The sequence below is a fragment of the Betta splendens genome, chromosome 1, assembly GCF_900634795.4.
Source record: "Betta splendens chromosome 1, fBetSpl5.4, whole genome shotgun sequence".
Classification (NCBI taxonomy): Eukaryota; Metazoa; Chordata; class Actinopteri; order Anabantiformes; family Osphronemidae; genus Betta; species Betta splendens.
In genome coordinates, this window is record NC_040881.3 from 14,895,066 (window position 1) to 14,922,899 (window position 27,834).

The 27,834-nt window shown below is 43.3% G+C and overlaps 2 protein-coding genes across 4 annotated transcripts; one reads left to right on the forward strand and one right to left on the reverse strand.

Annotated features, from left to right (window-relative positions):
- The first annotated feature begins 301 nt into the window (after positions 1-301).
- Positions 302-4,924, forward strand: LOC114852454 (nuclear distribution protein nudE homolog 1). Of its 2 annotated transcripts, none has more exons than XM_029144851.3 (9): positions 302-364; positions 879-997; positions 1,087-1,240; positions 1,591-1,739; positions 1,899-2,035; positions 2,294-2,470; positions 2,552-2,637; positions 2,960-3,114; positions 3,339-4,924. In XM_029144851.3, exons 2-9 carry the CDS (start codon positions 912-914, stop codon positions 3,430-3,432), a joined length of 1,038 nt encoding a protein of 345 aa, XP_029000684.1. In that variant the 5' UTR covers positions 302-364; positions 879-911; the 3' UTR covers positions 3,433-4,924. The 2 variants fall into 2 exon arrangements, with proteins under 2 accessions (XP_029000684.1, XP_029000678.1); XM_029144845.3 differs by having other exon boundaries at positions 306-464.
- Positions 4,921-27,834, reverse strand: myh11a (myosin, heavy chain 11a, smooth muscle). Of its 2 annotated transcripts, XM_029144825.3 has the most exons (42): positions 27,677-27,834; positions 24,475-24,839; positions 24,149-24,305; positions 21,066-21,093; positions 17,736-17,835; positions 17,584-17,610; positions 15,577-15,669; positions 15,394-15,457; positions 15,144-15,242; positions 14,834-14,977; positions 14,650-14,745; positions 14,434-14,552; positions 14,199-14,351; positions 13,940-14,113; positions 13,662-13,835; positions 13,470-13,584; positions 13,184-13,377; positions 12,930-13,051; positions 12,763-12,832; positions 12,498-12,658; positions 12,160-12,268; positions 11,899-12,030; positions 11,549-11,755; positions 11,285-11,422; positions 11,083-11,206; positions 10,817-10,988; positions 10,441-10,653; positions 10,164-10,308; positions 9,849-10,055; positions 9,654-9,758; positions 9,404-9,556; positions 8,981-9,229; positions 8,667-8,879; positions 8,356-8,568; positions 8,115-8,276; positions 7,842-7,970; positions 7,671-7,759; positions 7,475-7,598; positions 7,190-7,398; positions 6,963-7,071; positions 6,712-6,884; positions 4,921-5,914 (listed from the first exon to the last, which is right to left on the reverse strand). In XM_029144825.3, the coding sequence occupies exons 2-42, from the start codon at positions 24,814-24,816 to the stop codon at positions 5,785-5,787; spliced, it is 5,937 nt and encodes a 1,978-aa protein (XP_029000658.1). In that variant the 5' UTR covers positions 24,817-24,839; positions 27,677-27,834; the 3' UTR covers positions 4,921-5,784. The 2 variants fall into 2 exon arrangements, with proteins under 2 accessions (XP_029000658.1, XP_029000666.1); XM_029144833.3 differs by lacking the exon at positions 17,584-17,610.

Here is a 27,834-nt window from a genome sequence, read left to right on the forward strand (position 1 = left end):
GTGTATTTATTTTCTCTGCAATTTATGTAAAATAAAACAAAGCAATAAAACAACGATTAAACAAATTTATATTAAAATCCAAAACAGGAATGATTCTAGATTTAAACCCAATGATGCATGAAAGCGTGGAAACGAGAGGCTTTTGTTGTTTTGTGCTGTACGACCGACCAACAGCTAGAGCTGAGAGCCTTCCGATTCGGCAGCCAATGGGTCTTCGCCTTCCGAAGCCGTACGTATGTTGAATGATATGATTGGACGATTTCTAGCTACGTCATATGCATTGTCCAATGGTGTTTGAGAACCGAAGCGTCGTTTATATTTGGTTGGCGTGTGGAGCTTCGGTGTAACGAAAGGATTAGTTTGTGCAAGTCACAACACAGTTGTTGCACAATCCATAAAATCTAGCATTACTTTTAAACCCATTCTTTATCCTTACCATGTTTTAATCGCTCTTCTCGTTTCAGGTGAGTGTGCTTTTCCTTAATTGGTGTTTTGTTTGGATGATAAGATGTGGTTATATCGCTTAGCTAGCTAGCGTTTTCAAGCTAAGCATTAGCTTAGCTTGAACACTTAGCCAGGCTAAAACTTTCACTTCTCGTTTTTGCAGTGACCTACGTGATAGACGCTAACACGTAACAATTGTACCTCGTTGTTAGTATTTCCACCCGTACTATTTAATAAAGAAGTCTATCGCGCTCGAGATATAGTACTCAATCATCCCAGCTAGCATCGGCTAATGGTGACAGTTACCTGGTTTAAAGTAAGAAAAAGAAAACCTTTAATAGTCACACAATAGGGAAATTTCGAAAGGTGTCCGTGCTCTCGTGTTACAGCGTCCCTAATTATAAAGATCAAATATGATGTTATGATTCATTTAGGTATTTTCTTCGTACTTGCTGTGGGCAGCAGACATGGTAGAGCCAGCAACCCACAAGTTTGCATCCCTAGAAGAAGAACTGGGCTTCTGGAAGGATCAGGCGTTGAGACATCAGCAAAGGTAAAAATAAGAGGCAGTTATTTGAAGCTACTTACTATTTGTTTGTCAGCATGTGCCTTAAGTAATGTAACATTGTTTTTCGTAATCAGAGCTGAAGAGGCTCACGATGAGCTGCAAGAGTTTCAGCAGATGAGTCGAGACTATGAGGCAGAACTGGAAACTGAGCTGAAACAGTGTGAGCGGCGTAACAAAGAGCTGCTGCTGGACAACAACCGACTTTGCATGGAGCTGGAAACCATTAAGGTAGAGCACCTTGAATATAAATAGTATTGCCCCTGCAGACATGGATAGTGCTCCAGTTAGCAACATGAAGACGATGGTACAGGGCCCTCTAGAAACATACACGCCCACACACAACCTACCTTTATACCATCTCACTGCTATTTCTGTCCAGTGTTCTATAGGGAAGGGAACGTTGATGAAAGACCAGAATGGTAGATTGTACTAAAGACCCCTGGGGACAAGTAGATGGAAAAAGAACATTTTGTGGGATTTCTGTTTTAGCACAAATGATTAAAATCAACACTGCCACGGCACAGCGCTGCTGGAATTGTCTACAGTATGTCAATTAGATGCTTCTTGTCTGATGGCAGGAGAAATTTGAGACCCAGCATTCTGAAGCTTTGAGACACATCTCAACCCTAGAGGACAATCTGACGGAGACCAGAGCTGTTAGAGATCACCTTCAGAAGTACATCAGAGAGCTTGAGCAGTCCAATGATGACCTGGAGAGGACCAAAAGGTCAGTCGGGAAGATCTCATGTTATCATAGTATTACATGACTTATTTTTCAAAAACCCAAGTGACTGTTTCTTTAGAGAAAATAAATGGTGTATAGTTAATAAACCAATATATTTGATGTATGATGATTTTATTGACCAACTCCTTCTGCATGTCCCAGGGCTACCATCATGTCTCTGGAGGACTTTGAGCAGCGCATGAACCATGTCATTGAGAGGAATGCTTTTCTTGAGAGCGAGCTGGATGAAAAGGAGAACCTGCTTGAGTCTGTTCAGAGACTAAAGGATGAAGCTAGAGGTGTGCACACATACACAGTAAATTACAATTCTGTGTCTCTTTTGTCAGCATGCTGAATTGAATGTGGGCAGTGAATTATTTGTCTTGCATTAATGTCATGTTGACAAACCATTTTTGTTTTATAGCTAATGTTCTAAAAGCTGCTACTTCTGTGTTTCAGTTTCTAGATTGAAGTTGTCGCTTAAGTGTGTCTGGTTATGCTATGGTAATTTCCCCATTGGGGCACAATAAAGGTATTCTATTCTATTTTTGTGGCAGATCTACGCCAGGAGCTAGCTGTACGTCAGAAGGAAAGACGTTCATCCAGCAGTCTGTGCAAAGATACAGACCGACTAGACCTGGGTTGCCCCCCGGCTGGAAGCCCATCCATCCCAGTCACACCGTCCAAACCTCTGAACTCGTTTATGACGCCTCCTGCTTCCAGTATCCGGCGAGGTAAATACATTGCACAATTCGATACCAGCCAACTTTGCATTAGCATAAAATGTGTTTACCTAATGTTTTGCTTTGTTTTAGGTGACTCTCTAACAGGGACTCCCCTGACAACGTCAACAAGAATATCTGCACTCAACATTGTGGGAGAGCTTTTGAGAAAAGTTGGCGTAAGAGATTTTACAGATATTCTCTTAAACCCAGAAATCTTAGTGATTTACTTATTGATCAGTAAATGTACTGATTTTTGACATTTCCAAATAATCTGTATTGGTCTGCTACTGGGTATAGTCAGTCACTACTGGAAGCATTTTATGCAACTAAAATTACTTGGTGTATCAGTGTGAATGACTTGCTAAAATACATACATTTATCTTACATCACATGGGCTATTGAAATCAGCCTTTGAAAAGTCTATACCCCCTGAATTTTACCTCCTACAATATTACAGTGCTATGATTATAACTGAACGTGTTTTTCAATCTCTGCTAGAATCTGGAGTCCAAGTTGGCATCCTGTCGAGACTTTGTGTACGACACGTCTGTCAGCAGACCAGCCCTTCCTGCTGTCCCTTGTAGTCCCTCTGGTTTAGAAACAGGCCCTGAGGTCCAGGCTACCAGCATGAGTCCTCCTCCTCAGTATGACAGGTGAGGTTTAAAAAGACCATTTAAATCTAACATGCTGCCTTTATCCTCTGTACTAACTTTGTCTGAAAATTTGCAAGATGTGCACTCTTATTACATGTCGTTCATTCTGGTTGTTTTGGTTTTTTCGTGATCTTTTTCTTGTATGCTGTGTAAGTAAATTGTGACCAACTCTTTCAGTCATAGTGGATACAAGTTGTTGACTGTGTGCTATATCTGTCTCACAGTTTAGTGAAGCGGTTAGAGTTTGGACCAGCTCCTTCAAGAGGGATCTCTCAGGGTGCCCAGTCCCCACAGGGAGGGGTCAAGATCCTGCTATGAGACAAAAGACCAGCCTCCCCTTCAATAAAGCCACCCTGACCACAAATACACCCCCCCTCCCATAAATTACAGCAGTGGGACTTTGAACTGTCTTCCCTGCACACCGCACCTGCTGCTCTTTACCTCACGTAATCAGCGCATGAACGTCTCGTATCTCACGGTGCAGAACTACAGCTTAAAACCCAGGAATGCAGGACCTGCTCACACCATGTCTTCTGCTGAATCTTTGATGTTACTGAGTAGCTTCGTGTGTTGGATCAAGCACAGCAGGGCTTTTGAAACTTTATCTTTTCCAGAAGACACACATAGGGTAGTTCCACTGTAGATGAAAATCTGGTTGGCTTCATTTCTTTTTGGAAATGTAAAAGTCTGCTTTTATTTGGTAAACTGTTGCATGTAGGATTAATCAAAAAGGCTGCTGTGAAGTCGCTGATGAGTGGGTCAATGTCAAGTGGTGCAGTTGCGGGATTTCTAGTCTCATTAGCATAGGAAACCTTAATTAAGGTTAAAAAAAAAAACACATTTGAGTATTAGCCTCTGTTACTCTGTGTGTACTTTAAACATTCCATTCCAGATTCTAAACTACATCAACAGCAGGTTTGCTAAATTGAAAGCTGCCCAGGTCAGGTAGCAATGACATTTACAGCTTAGTCTGATGCTAGTACTTATTCATAAATGTGGCAGCGTGGAAATTCAATTACTCCCTTACCTAGGAGATTTAGGCATCACTGCCTTCAGTTTTAGCTTTGTACTAAACGTTTTAATGACCCTGATACCTTACACGCTTGTTAGACACACAAAGAATATTCTTTATATAAACATCTGATAAATGTGAAAAAGGAGTAGGTTTCTGCCTCTGATATGATTTGCCATGTTGCACATTTATGATCTCCTCCTAGAAAGTTTGAACCGCTGTTGTTTGGACTTTAGGGTTGTAGGTCGGCATGTGCACTGCTGAATGTGAAGTGATATATGTCTTATATTTGTATGTGAACTGTTATCAAAGGTGTGAATGCTTACAAAACCAAGCAATAATAGATTTTAACAATTGAAGATAAGCACAGTTGATCGTATATTTGTGTAAGTAAATACAGTTTATCTTGAAAGACCAAATGCTAATGGACATTGTGTAAAGGGAAATAATTGACACATGTTCCCCTAGATGTGGAATACTGCCATTCAACGGCTCAGTAAGCAGATAGTACAGCACATATCTCAGTATCAAAGCTGTACTCACAGTAGCGTATGTGTAGAAATAGCTTGATCCATGATGCAGTTCCTGCTTCTCTGCTGTCGCTAACGTTAATTGGAACCCACGACCACTGTGTACTGTGCGGGTTTGTATACTGCATCTGCTACTGCATTAGGACTTTAAACTGTATGTGCCTGAAGTACGAAACCCAGCATTTAACCTGTTGGTCTGCTGCTGACGTTTTCTACTGTATAATGTTCTGCTGGGACCGAGACAGAAACATTAAAGGGAGAAAGTTGACGCTTTTTAAAAAGGCCTTTATTTCTTGTGCAAGTGGTTCAACAATTAATACATATGAATGGTGTCATGTAAACATCATTGATTACATATAATCGTATCAAATGAGAATGAATTGGTTTGGAGTAATGGGGGAGGAGCTTAAACTTGTAAATCTGGACAAGGGAAGACATTTTTAAGACGTGAGTGCAGCCGAGTGGCTCCTACTTGGAAAAACCTGAAAAGGCTTTTTGCCCTGAAACACCGGAATGTGAGGGATCTAAACTCTACAAACAATACAGGTGAAAGTAATATAAATCAGTGAATTTAGACAAAGGAAATATTTGTTGGGGTACAAACTGCAGCACTGAGTTAAAGTAGACTGGAAAAGCAACATCTGCCCACATATCCAATCTGATGAGCCACTTCAGCGCTGCTCTGAAACACTAACAGCAGTCACAGGCATCAGAACGACATTCAGTGATTGTTACAGAGCTGAAGATTTACACAACGTCTCTACTACAGGTTCCATGGTGACTTATTGTGGAGACTCGAGGCCTCGCTGGCAGGTAAGTGTAATTAGAAGCACCTATTTTCGTGGACAAATCCTTGCATAAGACTAATGAGTCATTGAGTGCCGTACAGTACAAAGTCGGTGTAAATGAAAGAAAATCTGAAAACAGCAAATCACACATCAGCAGAGCAGAGCCACCAAAACAAGTCACCCAGCTGATATCAAGTCTTTCTAACTGTATTGTGTTAAAAAAAGGTGCAAGAAGACAGGTCACTACTGAAGATGGAAGAAATATATATTTTTGAAGTGACTTGGAAGAAGTAAATAGCACGGGTGTTAGTTATTCTTCGTCGTAAGCGGCTGGCCCCCTCTACTCCGTGGACTTGGTTCCGTTGAAGTCGCCCTGAGAGTCGGCCTCCTCCTCCGAGGCGTCCTCCACCACCCTGCGGCCTCCGCCCATGCGGCGAGGCGCGCTGCCGAAGGACGGCTCGTTCCCGCGTCTAGAGGGCCACAGACAAACAGGAAGACGAGAACACGATGAGCGGTGAACAGCGCACATGCGGCAGCTTCCGGGGTCGTTAATGTTCGTTTGAAACCACTGGGGTGTTACACACTACAAGAGGAACAATGAAATGCAGGATCACAAGTTACGGGTTAAGCACGCTGTTTTCAATGGAACTCATTTGAATCCTGACTCAGGAAAATGAGTTTGGTTTATGGCAATTAAACCAAGCACTGAGAAAAACATGGCCCCCAAAAAATGGATGGAATGGAGTTCAAATAGTGCGGTGTAACATTGTCTTCCAATGGGCAATTATTAGCAGCTGATGAGCCATATTTCTCTCAGTCAGGCTCCATGGCAGAAATGACAGGATTAAGAGTGTGCACGGGGGAATGAAAAGTCCTGGAAGTTGATGGAAAATGGTGACGGGAAACTTTGAGGCACAGAGGTACCTGCTGCTTTACTCCTTGGGCTCAGGGTTGCCTCTGGAATAGAGATGGACATTGTTGTTTTGCTTGTACTTGCTAATAGAAGACTGAATTCACCAACTAGATAATAGACTGTTTCCATTGCTTCAAATGTGTGTTCATATTCGTCTGAGGAGGACGGCTGCTAAAGTGGAATTCTGTGCTTTCTGTAAACAAGCGTACACGCATTACATCCAGATCTGGAGAATGTGTAGCAATTGTGTAATGTTGTAGCTTCACATGAGTGGCGTCCATGTCCACGTAAGAAAGAAATCCGTCCCTGGTCCCAGGACTGAGCTCTGTGCACAGACCCGCCCCTCTCTCTCACCTGAGCTTGCTCTTGAGCGAGTTGACCTCGCGGCTCATGGCGTCGTTGGCCTCCGTGGCTTCATCCAGCTCCCGCTGCAGCTTCCTGCGAGCGGCCGTGGCTCGCTGGGACTCCTCCTCCGACTCCTCCAGCTGCCGCTTCAGCTGCTTCATGCGAGCGTTGGCCTTTTCCGCCTTTAGAGGGGGTAATAAGCGAGTAAGTGTTTGCTGCACTGGAAGCGGAGCCCGTCACCCGGCTGTGGACGCCTTTACCTGATCTTTGTTCTGTTCTGCCTGTTTCCTCTCGTCTTCCACCTGCATCAGCAGGTCCTTGAGCTTCTTGTCCTTCTGGCGCATACTCTTGGCAGCAACCTGCTTGTCTCTGAGAAAGAAATGATTGAAAGAAGCGCTTAGGAAGAACGAGAAATAAAAGTAAAGCAAACAATGAAGCTCAAAAATTGGTATTTCATAAACGCCTTGCTTTGTGTTTTCCCTCCAACCTGTTCTCCTGCTCCAGCTGCTCCTCCAGCTGCGCCACCTTAGCCTCCAAAGCTGATATAGAGGACTTGAACTTGGACTTGACCTGGTTCTCCATCTCCTGCAGCTTGGCCTTCAGCTCCTTGTTCTGACGCTCCATCTGCTGCCGCGCGCTCTCGTTCTTCTGAGAGGTGCTGCGCTCCGTCTGCAGCTCGTTGTTCAGCTGCTCCACCTGCGGAGGGCGAGCGTTCGGTCAGCGGGGTGCCGGGCGGCCCGGGGCCCAGGCCGTGCGTCTGCGTCTGCCTCACCTGCTGCGTGCTCTTCCTCAGCCTGTCGTTGAGGATCTCCATGTTGCTCTGCTCCTCCTCCAGCTCCTCCTCCAGCTGCGATATCTTGGCTTCCAGGCGGCGTTTTTCGTCCGCCAGCGCTGACCTGCGCGCAGGGGAAACCAAATGCAGTCACGCTTAGTTCACGCGTTCGCTTCACAGGCAAAGTGACACCTACTTTCCAGAGGAGTTACTGGCCAGCTCATCGGACAGCTCATCCCGTTCAGCCTCCGCCTGCTTTCTTGCCCTCTCAGCCGCAGCCAGTTCCTACAGACAGATCAAAGGTGCATTTCATGTCTCACGTCTCTCAGAGCAGCTCTTGGCTTGTTTGGAGTCTACTTTGCGTTACCTCCTGTAGCTGCATGAGCTCAGCCTCCAGACTCTTGGCCTTCTTCTCACTCTCCTTTGCAGTAGTTAGCACCTCCTCTCGGGCAGCGCGGGCGTCTTCCAGCTCCCTCTGGAAGTCCTTCATCTGGCCCTTTGGGAAGACGAGACAGATCGGAATGGGAATAGTTGCAGATGCAGTAAGTACTTTACAAAAGCATTTTGTTTTGACTACTTCTCGTAAGGAACACTCTAACATCTGTTTTATTCAGGCTTTATTAAATTCTGTCAGTCTTACTTGCAGCTTGCGGAGCTGTTTAATGGCCTCATCTCGTCCCTTATTGGCGGTTTCGATCTGTCCCTCCAGATCCTTCATGTCTGTCTCCAGCTTCTTCTTGGCTGCTGCCGCCAGGGCTCTCTGTTTACGTTCATCCTCCAGCTCTGTCTCCAGCTCACGAACCTGCAGTCAATAGACATTGTTTCATCGGTCATTCTGTGAATCCTCCCTCCGGTCACTGAATGATTTTAGACGGCTTTACCTGCTTGATGAGCTGCCTCTTCTTCTCCTCTCCCATCTCATCGCGTCCCTGGAGGTCCCTCTCGAACTGGGCCTTCAGGGCCTGCATGTTGACCTCCAGCCGCAGCTTGGCGTCCTCTGCGGCCTGCAGCTCGTCCTCCAGCTCCTCCAGCTGAGTCTTCATCTCCTCCACCTGGGCTTCCAGGCCCCGTTTGGACTTCTCCAGCTCGTGGACCTGCCGTCAAAAGAGTGGACAACACATCGGTATCTACGAATGACTCCCAGGCCAACAGTATGATGGTTTTCTCATGTCTGTGGTGTTCTAGAACTAACATTTTTTCCCACGTCATCCTTGGAGCTGATCAGGTCCTCCATTTCAGCCCTTAGGGCCTTATTGGCCCTCTCCAGCTCCTCTCTGGAGTCTTGGGCCTCTTCCAGAGCTCTTGCCAAGGATAAGGCCTTCGTCTCCTTCTCTCTGGCCTCGGCTTCGGCACGGTCTCTCTCCTCTGCATATTTACTGGAGATACTCTTTTCTTCAGCCAGCATCTGAAGTTCAGAGAAATGGTGTCTGAACAGTCTGTAGTGTACACTTCCATTACACTTTTGTAGTTATTTGACAGTGCTATCAGCTCCCTGTTTAATCTGACCTGGTCAAACTTCTTCTGCTTTTTCTCTAGATTTGATACGTTCTGTCTCTGGTTGTCCAGGTCCATCAGCGTGTCCTCCAGCTCCTGCTGCAGACGGGTTTTGGTCTTCTCCAACTTGTCGTATGCCGAAGCCTTTTCCTCGTACTGGGTGTTGGCAGCCTCCAAATCTCGGTGCAGACGTTTCTTACCTTCTTCCAGCAGTTCAATGTTTCCTGCCATTTCCTCTAGCTTCTTCTTCGAGTCGGAGAGCTGTGGACAGGTCCAAGGTGTGCTCGGTCATTGACCACATTGTTAATCAGAAGAAATAGTTTTGTATAAATTAACTGAGTGAAAATTATTCATCTGAATTGCTTTCATTAGCATATTCTCCATAATTCCACCTTGTGAAACTGTTAATCAGTGACCCTGGAATTGAAACCTGACCTGGATGTTGAGGGTGGACACGTGCCTCTCCACGTTCCTTTTAGCCTCCATCTCCTCCTCAAGCTGCTCTTGCAAGCTGTTCTTGTCGTCTTCCGCTTGACGAAGCTTCGTAGAGAACTGCAGCTTCTGACGCGTCTCCTCAGCCAGCAACTCCTGCGCCAGCACACCAGACCAAAGTCAATGCTTTCACTCTAGCATGTTGACAGCGTTCACAGGTAAAGTCACACATGAACGGTCTTTGGGCATATACCTGTGTGTCTTGAACTTGGGAGGAAAGGGTAGCGACGTCTTTACTGAGTTTGATGTTCTTGCCTTCTGCTTCATTCAGTAGCGCTGTCACACTCTCCAGTTCAACCTGAATAGAGATGTAGCACAGCTGTAACTATTCTGTTTTCTGGCACATATCTATATATTCCATGCAGCACAGATGTAAACTTTTATTTACAGTGATCTTGGAGCAGCGCTCTCCCAGCTCGGCTTTCTGCTTTTCGCTGTCGTTGAAGCGTGACTGCAGGTCTGTCACCTGACCTTCCAACTTTTTCCTCCTGTGCTCCCCGTCTTGCTTAGCCTGGGACAGTGAGCGCACCTCCATGGTTAACTCTGACATCTCCTTCTCCAGCCCTTGTTTAGCCTTTTCCAGGTTTGTCTTCACCTGAGCCGAAGAGAGAAAAAAACATGTTTCTAAAAACATGTTTCTACATCATATAAGAAGTCAATGCACTCCTAAAGCATTTGTCTGTATGAACGAATGCTGGCCCACTCGTTTGGACTGCTCCAGCTGTTCTGTGAGCTCCTCCACCGCCTGGGTGTGTTTTTGTCTCATCTCCTGGATCTGGGCTTCATGGGTTCTGTTTTCCTCCTCAATGGCTCTTTTCAGCAGGGTCACCTCCTGTTCACGTTTGGCTCTACACAGCAAATAAGTGAATCATGTAATGGTTATAGAGCAAATATGGCATTGGCATGCTTTTGGGTATAGTAGCAGTGCCTTGCATTGTGTATTGGTGCATTTCCTAAAGTTCAGTATGACTCGTGGACACCTTAGTTCTTGCTGTGTTGCAGTGGTGTCCAGCGTATCCTCCAGCTCAGACTTGAGGGCCTCCAGCTCCTCCCCAAGGTCCCGTTTGATCTTCTCTGCCTTGTTCCGAGCTGCTCGCTCAGACTCAAGGTCCTCTTGCAGATCAGATATGTGTCCTTCCAACTCTCTGATCTTCTTCAGAGCATTGTTCTTCTGGGCTGTCTCATCTTCTAACCTTGGAAATTAAGCGTCAAACCAGACATCAGTGATTGTAATCACTATGAATTCACAGAAAGAATAACCAAGAAATTATTCTATTATTTTTATAATAATATTAATGATATTAAGTTACTTGCAGATTATCGTGTACTGAAGATTAATGTGTAAAGTCATATTACCTGGCCAAGGCATTCTGTAATTCCTCCTCTTTCTTGGCAAGCTGAGCTTTAAGGTCAGCGATCTGAGCCTGAAGGTCGGCAATCTGTTCCTGTAGGTCATTCGACTCTGCCTCCAGCTTACGTTTGGCCTTGTCCAGCTCCTGCCGACTCTTTTCTTCTTTCTTCAGTCGGACTGTTAAGTACAGAACAGGATCCAAGTATGAACACAAATCATATTGAATCATCATATTTAATTCAGAACATTACAATGTGTAAGCGCTGATTACCCTCTAGTTCTGAGATCATGGATTCATGTTTATTTTTGAGCTTAGTGAGGTTCTTGGATTTCTCCTCCTCTTCAGCCAAGTTGGCACTGAAGTCTGCAATCCTTTCCTCCATCAGCTTGCGCTCCTACAAAGCATTGTGAAGGAGTTCATGTATGCCAAATTACAGCAGCATTTTGAAAAAAGGGCAGATGTCCTCACTTACTTTCAACAGCTTGTTGTTCTGGTCCTCCATTACCAGAATGTCATCCTCCAGCTTTTTGATCTTCCCTTCACAGGTAACCTTCTCTAGTTGTAGTTTCTGACGGGCATCTTCTTCTTCTTCTAAATGTTCCTCTAGCTCCTACATGAGACATAATTATTTAGTTTTTAGTTACACTTTTTTCATAATATTGTAAAAATGTATTTCAAATAAACAAGAACATAAGCAATAACAGAAGAAGTATCAACAAACAACAGATGTGTTGACCTGCATCTGCTGCTGCATTTTTTTCTTGTCCACTAGAAGTGCCTGGGCACGCTCCTCCTCCTCGTCCAGCCTGGCCTCCATCTCATGAAGAATCTCCTCCAACTCTTGCTTTTTAGATGCAAGACGGACTCTCATCTCCTCAGCCTCAGCGTAAAGCTCTGTTTCTGCCTGAAGCTGCTCCTGAAGTGCGTTCCTCTCTTCCAAAATCTGGAGTACAAAGACCGAGACATATCAGGAAATTTACTGGGGCTCCAAAACCTAAACTGAAATGTATCTGATCCTAAATCAAATCCATTAAATCCAGTACAGTTCAACAATGTGTCATTTGTTTCAGATGTATTATAGTTTACCGATGCGTGTTTCAAGGTGATCTCCTTCAGCTCAGATTCAAACTTTGTTGCGACCTCTTTTGCTTTCAGCAGTTCCTCCTCTTTCAGACTCATCTCCTCTTCCTGTCGTGTCACTTGCAGTAGAGGCTTAACCTGTGGGTCATTAGGTATTTTTAAAGCTGGGTCATGGCAAGCTATGTATATGTCTATACAAAATCCTAAAATAGACATCCTAAAAAGCACATTTGTACTTTGTGTAAAAACACAGAATGTTTGTCTGACCTTTGTGAACAGCCTCCACCACTGCCAGTTCCTGAGTTTGAGGTAGGCAGCACAGTTTCTCTGGATTACTTTCATGGCTGTGAGCTGTTGTTGCCTCTTGGCAAAGGCCCTTGAAAATACAAATACATAATAGTATTTTATATCATAAACAATGTTATGCATGTGTACTAGATTTTATTTTATAGTCACAGAAACAGCCATGACAGAATTCCTGTAAATCCTCCTTCTAAGGTTAAAATGGCACTGAAACTTAGGGGTGAGTTACTGTATGCAGAACTTGAAATGCATCACAGACAGCAGTTTGTTTTAGGTTAAAATGGGGGGATAAACAATCATACTTTCTGGCCAGGAAGCCTCGGGCCTGAGCTTGGAAGGCGATGATGATCACAGTAATCTTCAGATCTCTCTCCTCCTCCAGTTGAGCCAACACTCCCGTGCGGAAGAAGATCTTACTCTGTCCGATCCTGTACAAGTTGGGATCCAGGTCCAAATGTTTGATCTGCACAAACAGAGAAAGACTATGACTATAAAGGTACCTGGGCACAAACAATCTATGGGATGGCACTGACGTAGACAAAGGCTAGGATTCTTCCTAAAATTTACCATGAGACAGCAGGCTTGTTTACCATCCATGAAACCTTTGGGAATAGCACTAGCAGCCAAGATCTCATAACTGCAAGAAAGAAGAATTGCCTAGTATGATTAGAAAGCTTTGCAGCAATGGTGTAAACCAAAGTTAAAAATATCCCGTTCCATCAGATCACACTTACCGCTGGCGGAACTCCTGGAAAACTATGCGGTTAGGGAATCCTTGTCGGCAGATTCGGATCCCCTCCAGCACACCGTTGCACCTCAGCTGCTCCAAGACCAGGTGCGCATCCAGCTTCCCTGCCTAAGGCAGAGAGGGAAGGATTCATTAAACTGTGATGCTAGTACACATACTGTACACAGCACATATTCATATCAGCAAATAAGTGCTGATATAAAAAAACACATGACTTGTTGGAGTAGTAGTTTCTGTTACCCTCTTCTCATGGTTGGGGATGATGCATCTGACAAAGTTGGGCTGGGTGTTGTGCAGTGTGGTCATTAGCTTGGCGAGTGACTCCTTGTAGAGTTGTCCCACTGTGCGGAACATGCCCTTCTTGGTCTTTGAGGCACTTGGCATGGAGGTGTCTGTCATCTTAGCTATAGTGTCAAGACCCACCACTCTGTCCGCTGTAGAGACAAGGCATCGATGAATGTCAATGACGATTCCACAAAACACACAGAATATTAATATAACCCATCATCTCTGTCTAAGATCTTACCATCTTTCCAGAGTTCTTGAACAAACTGGCTGGAGGAGTTGTTGAGCAGCCCTGTGACGTTATCATTTAGAGGGTCCATGTTCTTTGTCAACCAGGCTGTGGCGTTGTAGTCGACCTACAAATATAGTTTTTGAGTACTTGTTTTATGTTATGCGTCATTGCATCATATCATCCTTTTCTGTTTGTACGCACCTTGCCAGCGTAATGAAGGATAGAGAACTCGGTTTTGTCTTTCAGTTGTTTAGGTTTGGCAAACTTCATGTGGTTTCCTTGTGTGTTCATGAGCTTCTCCACAAAGGAGATGTCTGTGGCTTTGGGGAACCAGCACTCCTCATCCAACAGGGCCAGGATACCAGGAGGGTTGTTCTACAGAGAATGACACATCCTAATATCCCACTGTGTCTGCGTCTAATTGGGTGAACGATTGAGTAGAATTGATGCAGTAGCATTTTGCTTTCAAAGTCACTTACTGGCCTCTCGATAAGTTCGATACAGGGCTGCAGGTCAAGGCCAAAGTCAATGAAGTTCCACTCAATGCCCTCCCTTTGGTACTCCTCTTGCTCCAGGATGAACATGGTGTGGTTGAAGAGCTGCTGCAGTTTCTCATTAGTGTAATTGATGCACAGCTGCTCAAACGAGTTGTCCTGCAACCACCAATAGACAGGATAAATATTTCTAAATTAATTACTGTTTTTCAGTCTAGTTCTTGTTCATGGGCAACACACATACCTCAAAGATCTCAAAGCCAGCAATATCAAGGATTCCCAGGAATGAGGCCCCCTGACGCTTGGTCTTGTCCAGGGCTTTGTTGACTCTTGACAGTATCCAGCGGAAAAGTCGCTCAAATACAGCCTTAGCCAGAGCTTCAATAGCAAAGTCAGCCTGAAAATGCAAACAGAAAATATCTAGTCAGAGACACAAGTTCTTGTTTGAATAAATTTACAAGCTACTCCTCCTGTCGTACCTGCTCTTTGGTCTGTGCCTTCTGCACCACCTCTCTGCCCACTTTAATTCTGGGAGTGAGGATGGCACGAGTAAAGTCTGTCACGTTGATGCCCTGCAGGTGACAAACCTTCTGAGCCGCTAGGGTAAAAGGAAAAATGTTTGATATCTCAGCAGCACAAAGGAGGAATCCAGAAACATCCAGTAGTTCTGTCAGAGAAGCCACATGGCGTCTCACCTGTGTTGTCTGGCATGGTGGCCTGCTCCTGGTTCCTCTCCTTTTTGAACTCAATGTTTCCCAGCTGCATGACAGTGGAGCACACCTTCAAGATGTCTGAAACACAAGACTCCATCAGCTGGGAAGCACAGGGACATTTACCCTCTTTCTGGTCTAGCCATCAACTTCAACAAATGCACGGTACCAATTCTTTCCTCGTCAGTAAAGCCCATGATGTTCATGGCCTCCATTGTCTCTTCATACATTTCATCGTCTTGCTGGCCGGGGATCTGAACATGGCCTGCGCTCAGGAAGCGGTAGTTACTGAAGGGCTCCAGCAGAAGCTCCTCTGTAAATTACACACAATGGTTAGTGATCACTAACCGCACAAAATAGACAAACCAAAATCAAGACTGACGTCCTTCTATTCTAAGATTTTTGAGCTTTTACATGATTGTGAGAAAGTGAAACATGATTTGGAAAACAAAGATGTTTTAGATTTCCCGTTGTCTTACCACGTAATTTGTCCTTGGCTCCAGCAATCATGTAGTAGAAGATGTGAAAAGCCCTTTCTGTTTTTGCTTGTCTGATACATCGAGACTTCTCCAGCAGATCTGAGATCAGTCTGCTGTTAAAGAATACAAACATATAAACCTTTTCCCAGCCCCAAAATAATATCTGACTCTAAATACTCAATATATTATCAATATAATTTCATATCTAAAAACACAATTTAATAAGACATTTGAGAATAATCAAGGATACAAGTCTCAATATTGGCTCCAACAATGTAGCCGGTCACATCAAAGTTGATACGGATAAATTTACCCTGCGAGACAGACAAAACCTTTTTACATAGACTGGTATTTGGATCAAAAATGCTGTGGTGTAGGAGGCCTTCAATAAACACCAGAAATAAATAGCAAAGTATATGTCTTAAAAACTCACAAATCGGGAAGAATTGTCATTTTTGATGGTCTTGGCATTTCCAAAGGCCTCCAAGATTGGATTGGCCTGCAGAAGTTGCTTCTCAAGCTCCCCCTGGTGATAACAGTGATATACCAGAGCATCAGTGTTATGTAGTGTTTTTGAGGGACGTCAGGATAAAAAAGTGCTGGGGAATGTTCACCAACAACTGAGTAAAAAGAAAAATAACAAAGAATAATCAGTGTCTCATGAAACTTTATATCTGTGAACAACAGTAAGGGGACATTGCCTCCAACCTCTATATGTCATTTAAAAAACATAATGTAGTCTCACAGAAACTGTAAAAATGAAGTGGAGCTGTTGTTCAGGTGAAACTGAAAGTGAGCTAACAGTACTTGGTCTATACATTGTCAAACCAGGCTAAAACCTTTAAAGACGTCTTAGCATTCAGTGTGTTGCCAATTTGGAAATGGTTCTAATTCACTAATAGACATTCGGACAGGCAATGTGTTTGCAGCGTGACTGTGGAGCCAGTGGACCGATGGGTGGAGCCGAGCGAGGGTCAGTAAACGAGGCTGACACCCCATCACTCTGCATCGAGCTAATCCACCTGATCAAAGGGGTCCGTGTCAGCCTAGCATCAAGGTCAGGTGCTGTAGACTTCTACCTTAAATACTCCCTTTCCTAAAAACAATACATTCAGCTGCCCTGTAAACGAGCTGAAGCCATACAGAGAAAGAAAGAAAGTAATACTGTAATAGAGAAATAGACTGGGAATAAAAAAGGGTATACATGATCTCTTCTTTTCAGAAGAACACAATCCAATAAAGTTTTATTCTGCTTATAATTCATCAAAAAATATTTTGCAATAATCACAGCAAAATGTCTATTAAGTCAACTTAAGATGTTTAATTCACAAAGAAAAAAACAGAAAAACAGCAAAGATACAGACCAGTTGACGAGATGCAGTTCTGAGCTGGCAAAGCAGAGAGGAGGAGGAGGAGGGGCCTGTTTATTTATGTCGCTGAGTGAAAGACAGGAGATCCAAGAAACACAGAAAGAGGGCACAGGAAAATAGCAAGAAGGTAAATGCAAAAGCTGACAGGAAGACGTCATTTGAGATTGTGTTTGTATATATAAAAAAAATAAAAAAGGAAGAAGATAACAAGCAGAAATCAAAGCATTGCCTGAACAGGAGAAGAAGTGAGAGCAGAGAAAAAGGATCAAGCCAATGCTATTTCTGTTCTGGCGAGGTCTGCGGGAGCCTTGACAGCTTACAGAGAAAAAAGTGCAGTTCCTCTGGCTCAAAACCACAGTGAGCGAGCGGATGGATCCTTCTGATACCTACACTGATGCCACATCAACACCGCAGACCATCAACTCGTGTGATTTCTGTTAGTCAAGAGGCCGACTGAGCTCGTTTCAGGTCAGTCAGGATGCTGAAGCATCAGGAAAGTCTCACAACATGGGTGTTCCACACGGTGCAAACCGCAAGGTCCAATACACGCTACAGAACCAGACAGGTCAATGTCAGGGCAACCGGCAGGTAGGGGGAGGGGGGAGGGGATCTGTGGTTTACAGACAAGAACAGGAGAGGGGCATGCTCACACTGTGCACGTTGATCTGTGAAAGACCCTGTCACTGCCAGGGGGCTCCCACCTACTCTCCACTGGCAGTGAAAGGGTGGTCATCAGAAGACGGAAAACACAAAACCCAACACCATAAACCAGTCCAGGAGTGTGGGACACCAGAGATGGAACGCTGAACATTTTACAGGTTTAACGGGTCAATACTATGATGATGATCATGCAGCTCTCACTGGGTAAAGAAACAGAAATGAGAAACGCCGGCCAAAGCACCATCTTTAACCCAAGAACAGAATGATTTGGCGTCTTAACTGTGGTGTAGGAGAAATGTACAAACAGAGAAAAAATGTTTTCTGGGTAACTTAGTGATGCTACCTTCATGCACTTTTCTAGCACACAAAGAACACACAAAACCACACGCCAGGCATTCCCCGTTACTCACGTAGGCCAATTGTGATCCTGATTGTTGCTATTTGGAGGAAATGGCGATATACATGATTAAACTCGGCAGATTCCGGAAATTTGCAAAGTGAGGGAGTTGGTTGGTCGATCCCGACTCTAACTACAACAGGACGGCCTGACATGGATACTTACAGCACTGCTGTCCTTCTTGCCTTTGTGTGAGGAGGCCACAACAGCCAGATACTGAATGACCTTCTTGGTGTTTTCTGTCTTTCCAGCGCCAGACTCCCCACTGGGGAAGGACAAGAAAGAAGGGGATTAAAGAAGCAGCGGAGAGATAGTCACTGAAGGAGAGGGAACAAAAAGATAAGCAGTAATGGGTCTTTGCTTTTTGACAAGATTATCACTTCATTTTCTGTCTTTTATGTCTGTACTGTAAATGTGAAGCTTTAAAAGTAGAGACGAACTTTACATATTTATTTATTTCAATCTGCTTCTTCTCTGAAACGATAGAAAGTGAAGCTAACAAGTTGCAGGCAGACGCTTCACGTTTAGCCGCGGATGCTGACATTTTAATCCTTTCAATAAATGGTTGATGTAATCGGAGAACGAAAGGAACTCAGGCGCCAAAGCAACATAATTGGCATTGCTACGGTTTAAGGAGAAGCCTCATGACATTTACAGGACGATTGAGTTGGTTAAACCTAAAAAACGCACTGTCTCTTAAAAAGCAATTTATATCTCGCTTCTTGTCAAACAGAAGCAGGAACACATTCTTTCCAGAAAACTTAAAAGACTGAAAGCTGAATGATCCCAGAGCCATCAAACAGCAGTCCAACACACGGACCCATCCCCAGACATGGGTCCATAAAAGGCATTGGATGCACTCTGTGCTAGCGCTTTGGCAGCTCTGACAGGAATCTAATTACTCTGTCCTGTTCTGCTCTGCTAAAGACGTACAGCATCCAGACTTTGGGCAGCTGTTAGTCCAGAATAAATTCAGAAACTTTTTTCCTGCATCTCCAGCATGGAAGACCATTAGAATTAAGATTATTCATAAGGGTAGAATGGATTTAATTAACTGTCATATGAAGGACTCTTTTCTTAGGACTCATGATAAAATGTTTTATAATGAATGAGCAACGTTTTGGCTCATCTTCTAGAAAAAAACATTTGAACAACTTTGACAATCTCTATAGTCTTGAGAGATAAATTAGGGGATTGCATTTTCTGGGCATCAGTAGCGTCAGGAAAGGTTGCGACTCAGCACTGTTCAGCAACATCCTGCCACGTTTTGACCACCATCGTCATTCTTTCATTCCAGACTTTCACACACAAAGGCAGAAAGTACCAAGGAAACGGGTGACCCTGGTAGATGAAATGTCAACATCTCGAGGAATCTAGAAGGCTCTCAGTTATTTCCCAGGGCAAACTCTACTGTGTGGAGGAACAAAGTGATAGAAACATACAGCTGAACTTCATGCAGAATGTAAAACACAATAAAATAATCTGACTGGAGCAGTTCTTTATGTTCATCAGTCATGTTAATAATGTAATACCTCTGTGCTACTATACTTCCAGGATTTAGGAGAGTTAACTGCAGCCATGTGGTGATAATCATCAGCCCTTCGCTGATGTGTTAACACTATACAAGTGGAAAACACACAAGCAGCAGTGGAGGCAGATGGAATTCCTGCTTCACATCATCAATCTGGAAAGGGTCACAATAGGCAGTTGCCAATCTTCCCAGGACTGAACGTCCCAGCACGCCAGATACTGCAATGTTCAGAGAAAAGGAAAATCCCAAGAGCTACATCTCAGACCCCACAGGCCTCACTGAACATGTTGAATCCATGACAGCATCAATAAAAGAAGACAGGGCAAGTAGGGTTGCCAGTGGAGAACATCTTCAAAGAGCTGCAATTGGCTAATCTAAATTTGAGCAAACAACATGGTGTCTAAAACAATGCCCTGGACAAATGAGATTAAAGTGGTGTTGATGGAATTGCTGGTTCCATTGTGGGCAAATCCAGACACAGCATTTCAGACAAAAAAGCTAATACCTAATGTCAAGCAGAGCAGTGGAGGACTAATGATTTGGACTCGTTTTGCAGGAACTAGGCACCTTACAGTCATGGTAATAATTAGCATTGTCTATGTTGAAGGATGTTATCTATAAAGTGAAGTTAAAACCAGAATCCCCAGATTATAGTGAAATTAATCTCTCATGAAGAGATACTAAACAAATACTTCAAATAAACTTCATGCCATAGAGATAAAAGGCAACAATTCAATTGCCAGTGCAATACAAACATACATGTACACACTCACACGTAGGGCAAATTTCATACATGACATTCCATGAATCGCACCAGAAACATTTCTCCCATATATGGCTCCAGATGCCGTTAAGACCAGCTGTGCTCCAAAGAGAAGCAGGCTCAGTATGACTGCACACACACACACACACACACACACACACACACACACACACACACACACACACACACACACACACACACACACACACACACACACACACACACACACCAAGACAAATGCTCCCAAACCTGAATAAACAGAAAAAAGCTTGATTGTTGAGGAAATGGTCTGATGTGATCTAAGAATTTGCTGCATGTTGACATCAGTAAATTTACAAAGAAGGCCTCGAGGAGAAAGAGCCCTTCCTCTCATTTCCTTTTCTGTAACAACTGGGTGTTAAGCAGCAAATGTCTTCCTGTTAACAGCTACATAACAAAAGTATGATAAGAAAATAAAAGACATTTTAGCTTGTACAAGCTGTCATTAACTTGGACTGCTGTATACTCAGCATCATGCACCTTATCTCCTTCATAATATACATTTCTAGTAGAGATGTTCAGCAGAGAGAGTGGGAGTGGATCTAATTAGTAAATGTACAGTATCGTGTATGAATTAACCAACAGAAAACCTACAAATGTAACAGCTTGCTGGCATTCAGCCAAAAAAAGCTTTATACGCTTTCAGAAACCCGACGTAAAGTTCATGTCAGTTCACACATCAGGTTGTTCTTTTTTTTCCTTCGATGTCCAATCAAGTAAAGGTTCTAATTTGTTTAAAATAAACAAATACACCACACAGAGCCCAAACATTTGGAGAGCTAATCTCAGTCCTCCATCATACTTCCTGACCAAGGGCTCCGTGAGGAGAGTGGGGCCACAGCCCTCTGAATACATCAGTGCTGATTCATGCTTACATCATTTCAATGCGACGCGACTCCCCTCCCTCAAAATCTTACAAAGTAAAGGCACTGTGAATCCAGACAGCAGCATCAGTATCTCTGCTGTATTGTGCGTTATTTCTCGCTGGTTGCGATGGAGTTCTGAGAGACCCAAGAGCTGCCTCATTAGTTCAGCTCTGTGTTTACATAAGCATTATGTAACCGTTCCTCCAAAGATACACAACAGCATTAATCTGACGCGAATGAAGACGGGAAAGGAAAGTTGATAAAGGTGAGTTTGAAAGTAACTGATCTTTACTTACGTGCAGAGAATGGACTGGTCCTCGCGATCTGTGGAAACAAACATACAGCTTTAAGGAAATTTCAATGTAATTCCTTCTGCAAAACATGTGGATGAGTTGGAACGAGATATACCTTGACATACAAGGAAATACAATGGAATAATGCAAAGAACTCACCAAAACCTATAATACAAATGAGTACATTAAAAAAGTACAAAGTATGAGGGATTCATATACTGTACAGTATATGTGTTTATAGCTATCCACCAATAACCATAAGTATCCACCAATAACCATAAGTAACAGATCAACTATACAGGTCAGCCTAGAGTACAGACAAAATAGAGTCCAGCAAGTAAATGACGGTGCACATGCTTGTGGCTCCTAAAGAACATTTTAAGTAAGAAAATCAAATCTAAGCAATGAGTCATTGCAAAATTTCCCAAAACACTCCTGAGCGACTACACCAAGTCCATTTATGGCTCTGTCGTAACTGTAGCCTTCAATACAAACTACCTTTGATAATTATGAGTCTTCCTCAAACCTAAAGCCTGCACTGTCAAAATGTAGTGGAAGACACAACACAGAGCCTTCACCAACAGTCATCCTCATGCAGTGAACACATACACATACAGTTACAGCACAGCCTGTCCTGAACTATAAACCAGCAGAGGTGACGTTTCCAGTCTGCACATACACACACAAAATGCAGCCTGCATTCCTAACTATGGGCAGAGAGACAGAGGGGACCAGAGGTGTGAACAATAGTGAAAGATCCAAAAGAAACACTTTAGTCCTACTTCAGCTTCTTAGAGACAAGAGACAGGTTTGCAGTCAATACAAATAAATAGGAATATCTTTGCAAATCAGATTTAGTTCTGTGAGAAATCCAGTAAAATAAAAATGCTGTGTCTCTGTTCTCTATATGTTTAGCCCTGTTAATACACTGAGATCAAGAAAAACAACACATCAGTAAGTTAGTCATTTGCCACAGGGGACAGAAAACTCCTTTAGGGAATTTCACATTTTTATCTTCCTGGACATCAAACACAGAGGACAATTTTCCAAGGAATGGGATCTGTGCCAAGATGCAGAAAGAATGCTTCAATGCTCAGGAGTGTTATCTGGATCTGTTGTAGTCATGGACCACTTCCCTTGTAACATGTGAACTATTTTAACTACAGTACTGTACACTTTCCATTGTTTGTCACTACTTCATGGGAAATCCCATTAAAGCATTAATACTGTAGCATTAACCACCCCCTGCAGGACAGTATTATGTAACAAAGACTTGACATGGGAAGGTTGAAAATGAACACTCTAATAACAATGCACAAGTCAATTGAAAGCATTGACTGATATTTTTACTGCCACCAATGATTCTGTTTCCTATTAACTTCAAATATGAGCTTATATAAAATGTATAATCTGAATGGGTGGTCCACTAGCCAAAATGTTAATGACCATTACAGTAAATACACATATCATAAGCTCAAGCTAATGTCTGCTTTGTTTAGTCTGAAACAAATGCACAGCCTGGGTGGTAACAAATGTGTGATCATGTCAGTATTTAAAACTTGTCTCCCAGTTGCAGCTGTGTGGCTCCTTTTGCTACAACGATCTGATGAAAGTGTAAACCATACACAAACATATATCAGTCCTCCCCACCACTGTTTATCCATGACACTGTGTTTACTCACTAAAGCTGCAGAGCTAAATACAATCATTTCCTGTGTACTGCACTGGCTAAACTTAAAGTCTTTCAATGTGCACATATTACTGACAACTGTGTCCTTGTAGTACAGTAGGTGAGTAAGTGGTGAACATTATACTACGTTATCAAGGACCTAATACAGATTTAGGATATTTAAGAATAATGTTGCAGCTCCACTTTTTAATATTCTCTGTATCCATTTCACATAATAAACTGTGCCCAGAAGCCAGATGCAGGTTATAATTAAAGCACCACTCAATAGATCACCCCCTCCCTTAAAACACACACACATTACCAATAAAAAAAAATGATTTATGCACATAAAACACACTAAACCCTTCACATTCAAAACACAAAGGATGTGACCACGTCAGGGTACAAAGACAAAGCAGGTCCATAATCCAAAGCACATAATCACAGTTACTTTTAGAAGACTGCACACTTTTTATTGAGACTTATTATCAGGTATGGTAATTTTTTTATATTGTGTGTTTGGGTGTCTGGTGGTCAGCCACAGCTCTTTGGAGCTGTCTAAACAGCGCCTTCCTCACATTACTGAGATTGTGTCAGAAACCTCATTAAACCAAAGGAGAAACATGCAATCCCAAACCAATTTAACCGAAGCTTTAAACCGATCTTTCTCGGAATTTTAGAATAACCAAAAGAGAAAAAGTAGAGTTGAAAAATTTGAATGGGAAAGGGAAGCTTCAGGAAGTAGTTTACTGCCCTCCACCCATCTCAAAGCAGATGTCAGCTCCTCTGAGAGAAGATCCTCACGTCAGCATGAAGTCCAGTGGGCACAAGGAAGCGGTTCCACAGGAAACCAGCTGCTCTAAAGCCATTTCACTGCCAAGAGCCATTTACTGTAAGCAGGATCCTGCCATCGCCACCATCGTCACCTCCACGACACACTGAGTCTCTAACAGCCCTTAAAGTTCTGATTACATTGTTCTAACCAGCAGATGTTTAATAAGCCTGCAGCAGGCAGATGGAGCTCTACGCTTGTTATTGGACTGGGCTTAATAATAAACAGTTCTGCTTTTCAAGCTATCAGCCTGACAGTGTTGGTGGTTTTATCGAGCACCGTGTCAGCGTGACAAAGCCAAATGCTGCGAGCTGTCATAACAAGACAGAAGTGAGACTTTGACAGCTGATGCCCAGTGGTGCAGTGGTGTCTGTATACATACAGTGTTACAAGCAACTGTAGTTATTGTATAAACACAGTCCATAGTAGTAGTACAAATATTGCTGTATTGTGCTTTTGTTTGTCAACAGCATACAGATATTGCTGTTATGGAGTTTACCTCATTTTTTTCAACTGTAACAGACCAACCGCTGTGAGGACTGAGACCTGTCAAAGGCTTGTTGTTTGAGGTACATCGCATCCTACCTTGCATCATGTTTCTGTAGGCGTTATCAGTGATGGAGTAGATATGAGGGGGGACTTCATGTCGTTTCTTCCCTTTATACATGTCAATGATCTTCTCTGAGTAGATTGGCAGCATTTTATAGGGGTTCACCACCACACAGAACAGGCCAGAGTATGTCTAAGGGAAGAAACAATAACAAACAGAGAAGGTTTTGTTTTGAGCTTTACATAGGGAATAGTTGGTGGTCAACAAATTTAACCACAGTACAGTTAATATTATAGGTGCATATTTATGTTTTCATGAATTAAGTGTTTTACGAGCACTGATGTTTTTGTTGCATACTTACATAAATAAGGCCGGAGAAGTACCTCTCACGAAGGTTGTGCAACACGGACGCCTCGTTCAAGCAGGTGAGCTCAGCCATGTCCTCCACCTTGCTGAATTTGGGTGGGTTCATCTTCTGGATGTCATCCTTGTTCACTGTCATCTTCTTGCCGTTATCAGCCAGCTCCACCAGCACCTCGTCGCCGTGTTCCTCCTTGATGCTCGCCGCCTCGAAGCCATGCTTCTCAGACGGGACCCACACCAGTTTTTTAGCCGACCAGTCCGCCTGTGCCATGGGGCTGTTCAGCAGGTCTTTATCAACGAAGAGGAACTTTTCATCCTCACTTGGGGCCTTCTTGGACATCTTGGAGTACAGCGATGGGCCAACTGGAAGCAACAAATGTAAATGGATGGTTGGAAGGTTAAAAAAACAGCTAAAAGGTCAAATTAAGGAAGGTACTGTATCTAACAACACAAAGAGGTAGAGGCAATGCAATCACATAATGTACGATACACCTCACATCAGATGAAGTTTTTACTGCTAGACCTTTGGTTTTCTTTTGGGCTAAAACAATTAAACAGGGTCAACAAGGCAGTTAGCGATAAGTCTCTAAAGGTAGAAGACGCTTCAGACGTCCCTGTGGCTGCAACTCAAAGAGTTAATATGTTTTATCTAGTAGGGAGTTGGAGAGTGCAGCCGTTCTCATAAACCTCCAGCCTCCGCTCAACCCCACACTTTCACACACGTCACTAGGGACATGGACAAAGCATTCCCTCTCTCATTTAGATACACAGATTGAGGCTAGAGAGTTGATTTTGATAAAATCAGTAACAAAATCCATGACATTTCGTCAGCGGTCCTTTATGAAATATCTGTGGGCCATTAATGTTTGTTGCTCCGGACTCATGCTTTATCATGAAGTCACTGCTTAATTGGCAACATCCATTATTTTCTTTCCTCCTCCATCTCTCTCTCACTCTCTGTCTCTCGGCCACGAGGCCTCAGTCTCGTGCTGCGATGACCATATATGGGCTCCTTCTCTGGAGCAGGACTCTTTTCTGTGGACCTAAACAGCGAGGCAGGAGAACACCCAAACAAAGCCCATATAGGGAATAGTATGTCTCCCGCTGGCCCCGGCGTTTACGCCAAAATGATAACAGCGAGGCACCGGGCCTGAGGGGGCCGGCAGCCTTAACAGTCGTACCTCACAGGGGCCCCTAGCGGCACTGGCTTTGAAATGCGCCAGTAACTGGTTAATTATGAGCAAGGACGATGGGATGTGCAAACAGAAACAGTGCAGACACCTGCTTGACTTTAAAGAAAGATTAAATATAGCCTTGAAACAAATATGTCTCTCCGCTCGGCCGGTTCTGCACTTGTGCCGTCACCAGCTAGAGTCCAGTGACCCTAATCCTGCTGGGATCCTTAACAGGATTTAGTGGATTAGATAATTAGATTAGATAACACTATATGAATGAAGTGAAAAGATGGGAGGAAATCTAACATGTTATTGCAATATAAACACATTATAATGTATCAAATTAAATAGACTCTTCTACTAATTATGAAACTGAGACATTGGTTCTTGGATTACGGACAACCTGTCACTGCTCTGACTTCAACCACTTTCTACATCTGTGTACACTGAGACTGGCACACATGTTAATTGAGTGTGAACTATGTAAAAAAGCCACTGAGCCTCCTGAGAAAGCTTACAAATCTGGCACAGAGACATGCCAAACCAAACCAAGGCAGAAACTACAAAAACTATACAAATGCAGACCAAAAACTGAGGCAGATGCTTCCAATTTTCCAAAACACTGCACATTTATAACAAAATAAAGAAGAAGCCAGCTGATTTCTGAGTGACATGTCCTTACACTCGTCCTGTGTCCAGGTATGTGAAGCTAACCCCAGTTCTCCTCTACAGCCTCTCTATGGTTTAATACCTTTGTAAAGCTCCTCTCTCTCATTCCCTGTTGCATCAACAAAGCTTTGTACTCAGCCGCTGAATGCTGAAGACAGACGTATGAAGTGGGGTTGACAGGTTAACAAGTTGATACGTGGACATTTAACAGATGACAAATCTGTGTCCACAGAAATACATTCAGTTGCTACAGAAATAATGGTTAATGCACAATAGCACAATAATGTCACATTCATGACACAATCTTGAAGACCTACTTAGGTGAATGTAAGCAATGTCCCATTATTATACACATCACTGTTACAAAATATCAGGCATCAAAATATATAAATTTCTTGTGGTTTTACAGTCTCTATTAAAAAAATAAACATGTGGGAAAGTCACCCTAGAGACTGGATGACCTTTCTATTTGTGGGGAAACAGATTGACCTGCAGGGCCTGTGAATGAGTTTACTCATTTCCTCTCTTCAATCTTTCACAAACATTCTTCCAGCTTTCTTAATTAACATAACACATTATGATTATGATGCCTCTGTAAGGCAGTTAGGGTCACAGGAAGAAATTCATTAGATCCTGCAAAATAAAATAGATGAATGAAGACATCTGACGTTTTTTAGGGCAGTGGTTCTGCTGAGCTGTGACCACAGGACTATATGTTAGTGAATTCATTACTGCTCTGCTGCTCTTATAAGAACAGTAGAGCAGTAATGAATGAACTACAATGTTCTGGTGAGAAATCCTGTGAGGATGCTGTCTCCTGTAAATATAAATAGCACCGTGTCAGTGAGCAGTGATGCCAACATTTCTTAGCTATACAACAAACATGTCCTGCATACCGTGACACAACCTGTCACTGATGTCAATGACAGGTTTACTGTCAGCGACTGGTTTATTGTGTGCCCTTCCTCCAGCTTCTGCACCTTCAGCCACAATGTTCAGTTTGACCAACGTGGCTTAATACAACTACATAAAAAACAGGAAACTTCATGGTTACAGCCAAGCCCTTATCTGAGAAATTCAGACTGTACGTCCTTTTACTTCCTTACTACTGTACAACGCCTGCGAGTTATAATAACGTATCGACATAATGGTACTTGCTGTAGAACCTCAGTGAGAGCTAATTAATTCAAGTGAGTGATGAACAAACAAGGGTACAGTTAATCACTATTAATACGCAGCCTACATTGTGCTAGCTCACAGCGAGAAACTATGAAGAAACATTCGATGGGGCGGTTTGACAAGTGCAGCCCCGCATCACAACTCGTAAAACGACTGTACAGCAGTTTATATACTTACATAATGGGCAGAAACGTGTGTTCTGGGGAGTTTAGGAAACGGAAGGTTAGGGTGTGGAGCGGCCGGCGTTGACGACGTACTCCAAAAAAACCAACAGTCGAAGTGACCCCTGGCAATTTCCGAGCTTGGCCATTTAAACCGCGCACGGTGGCGCGCGA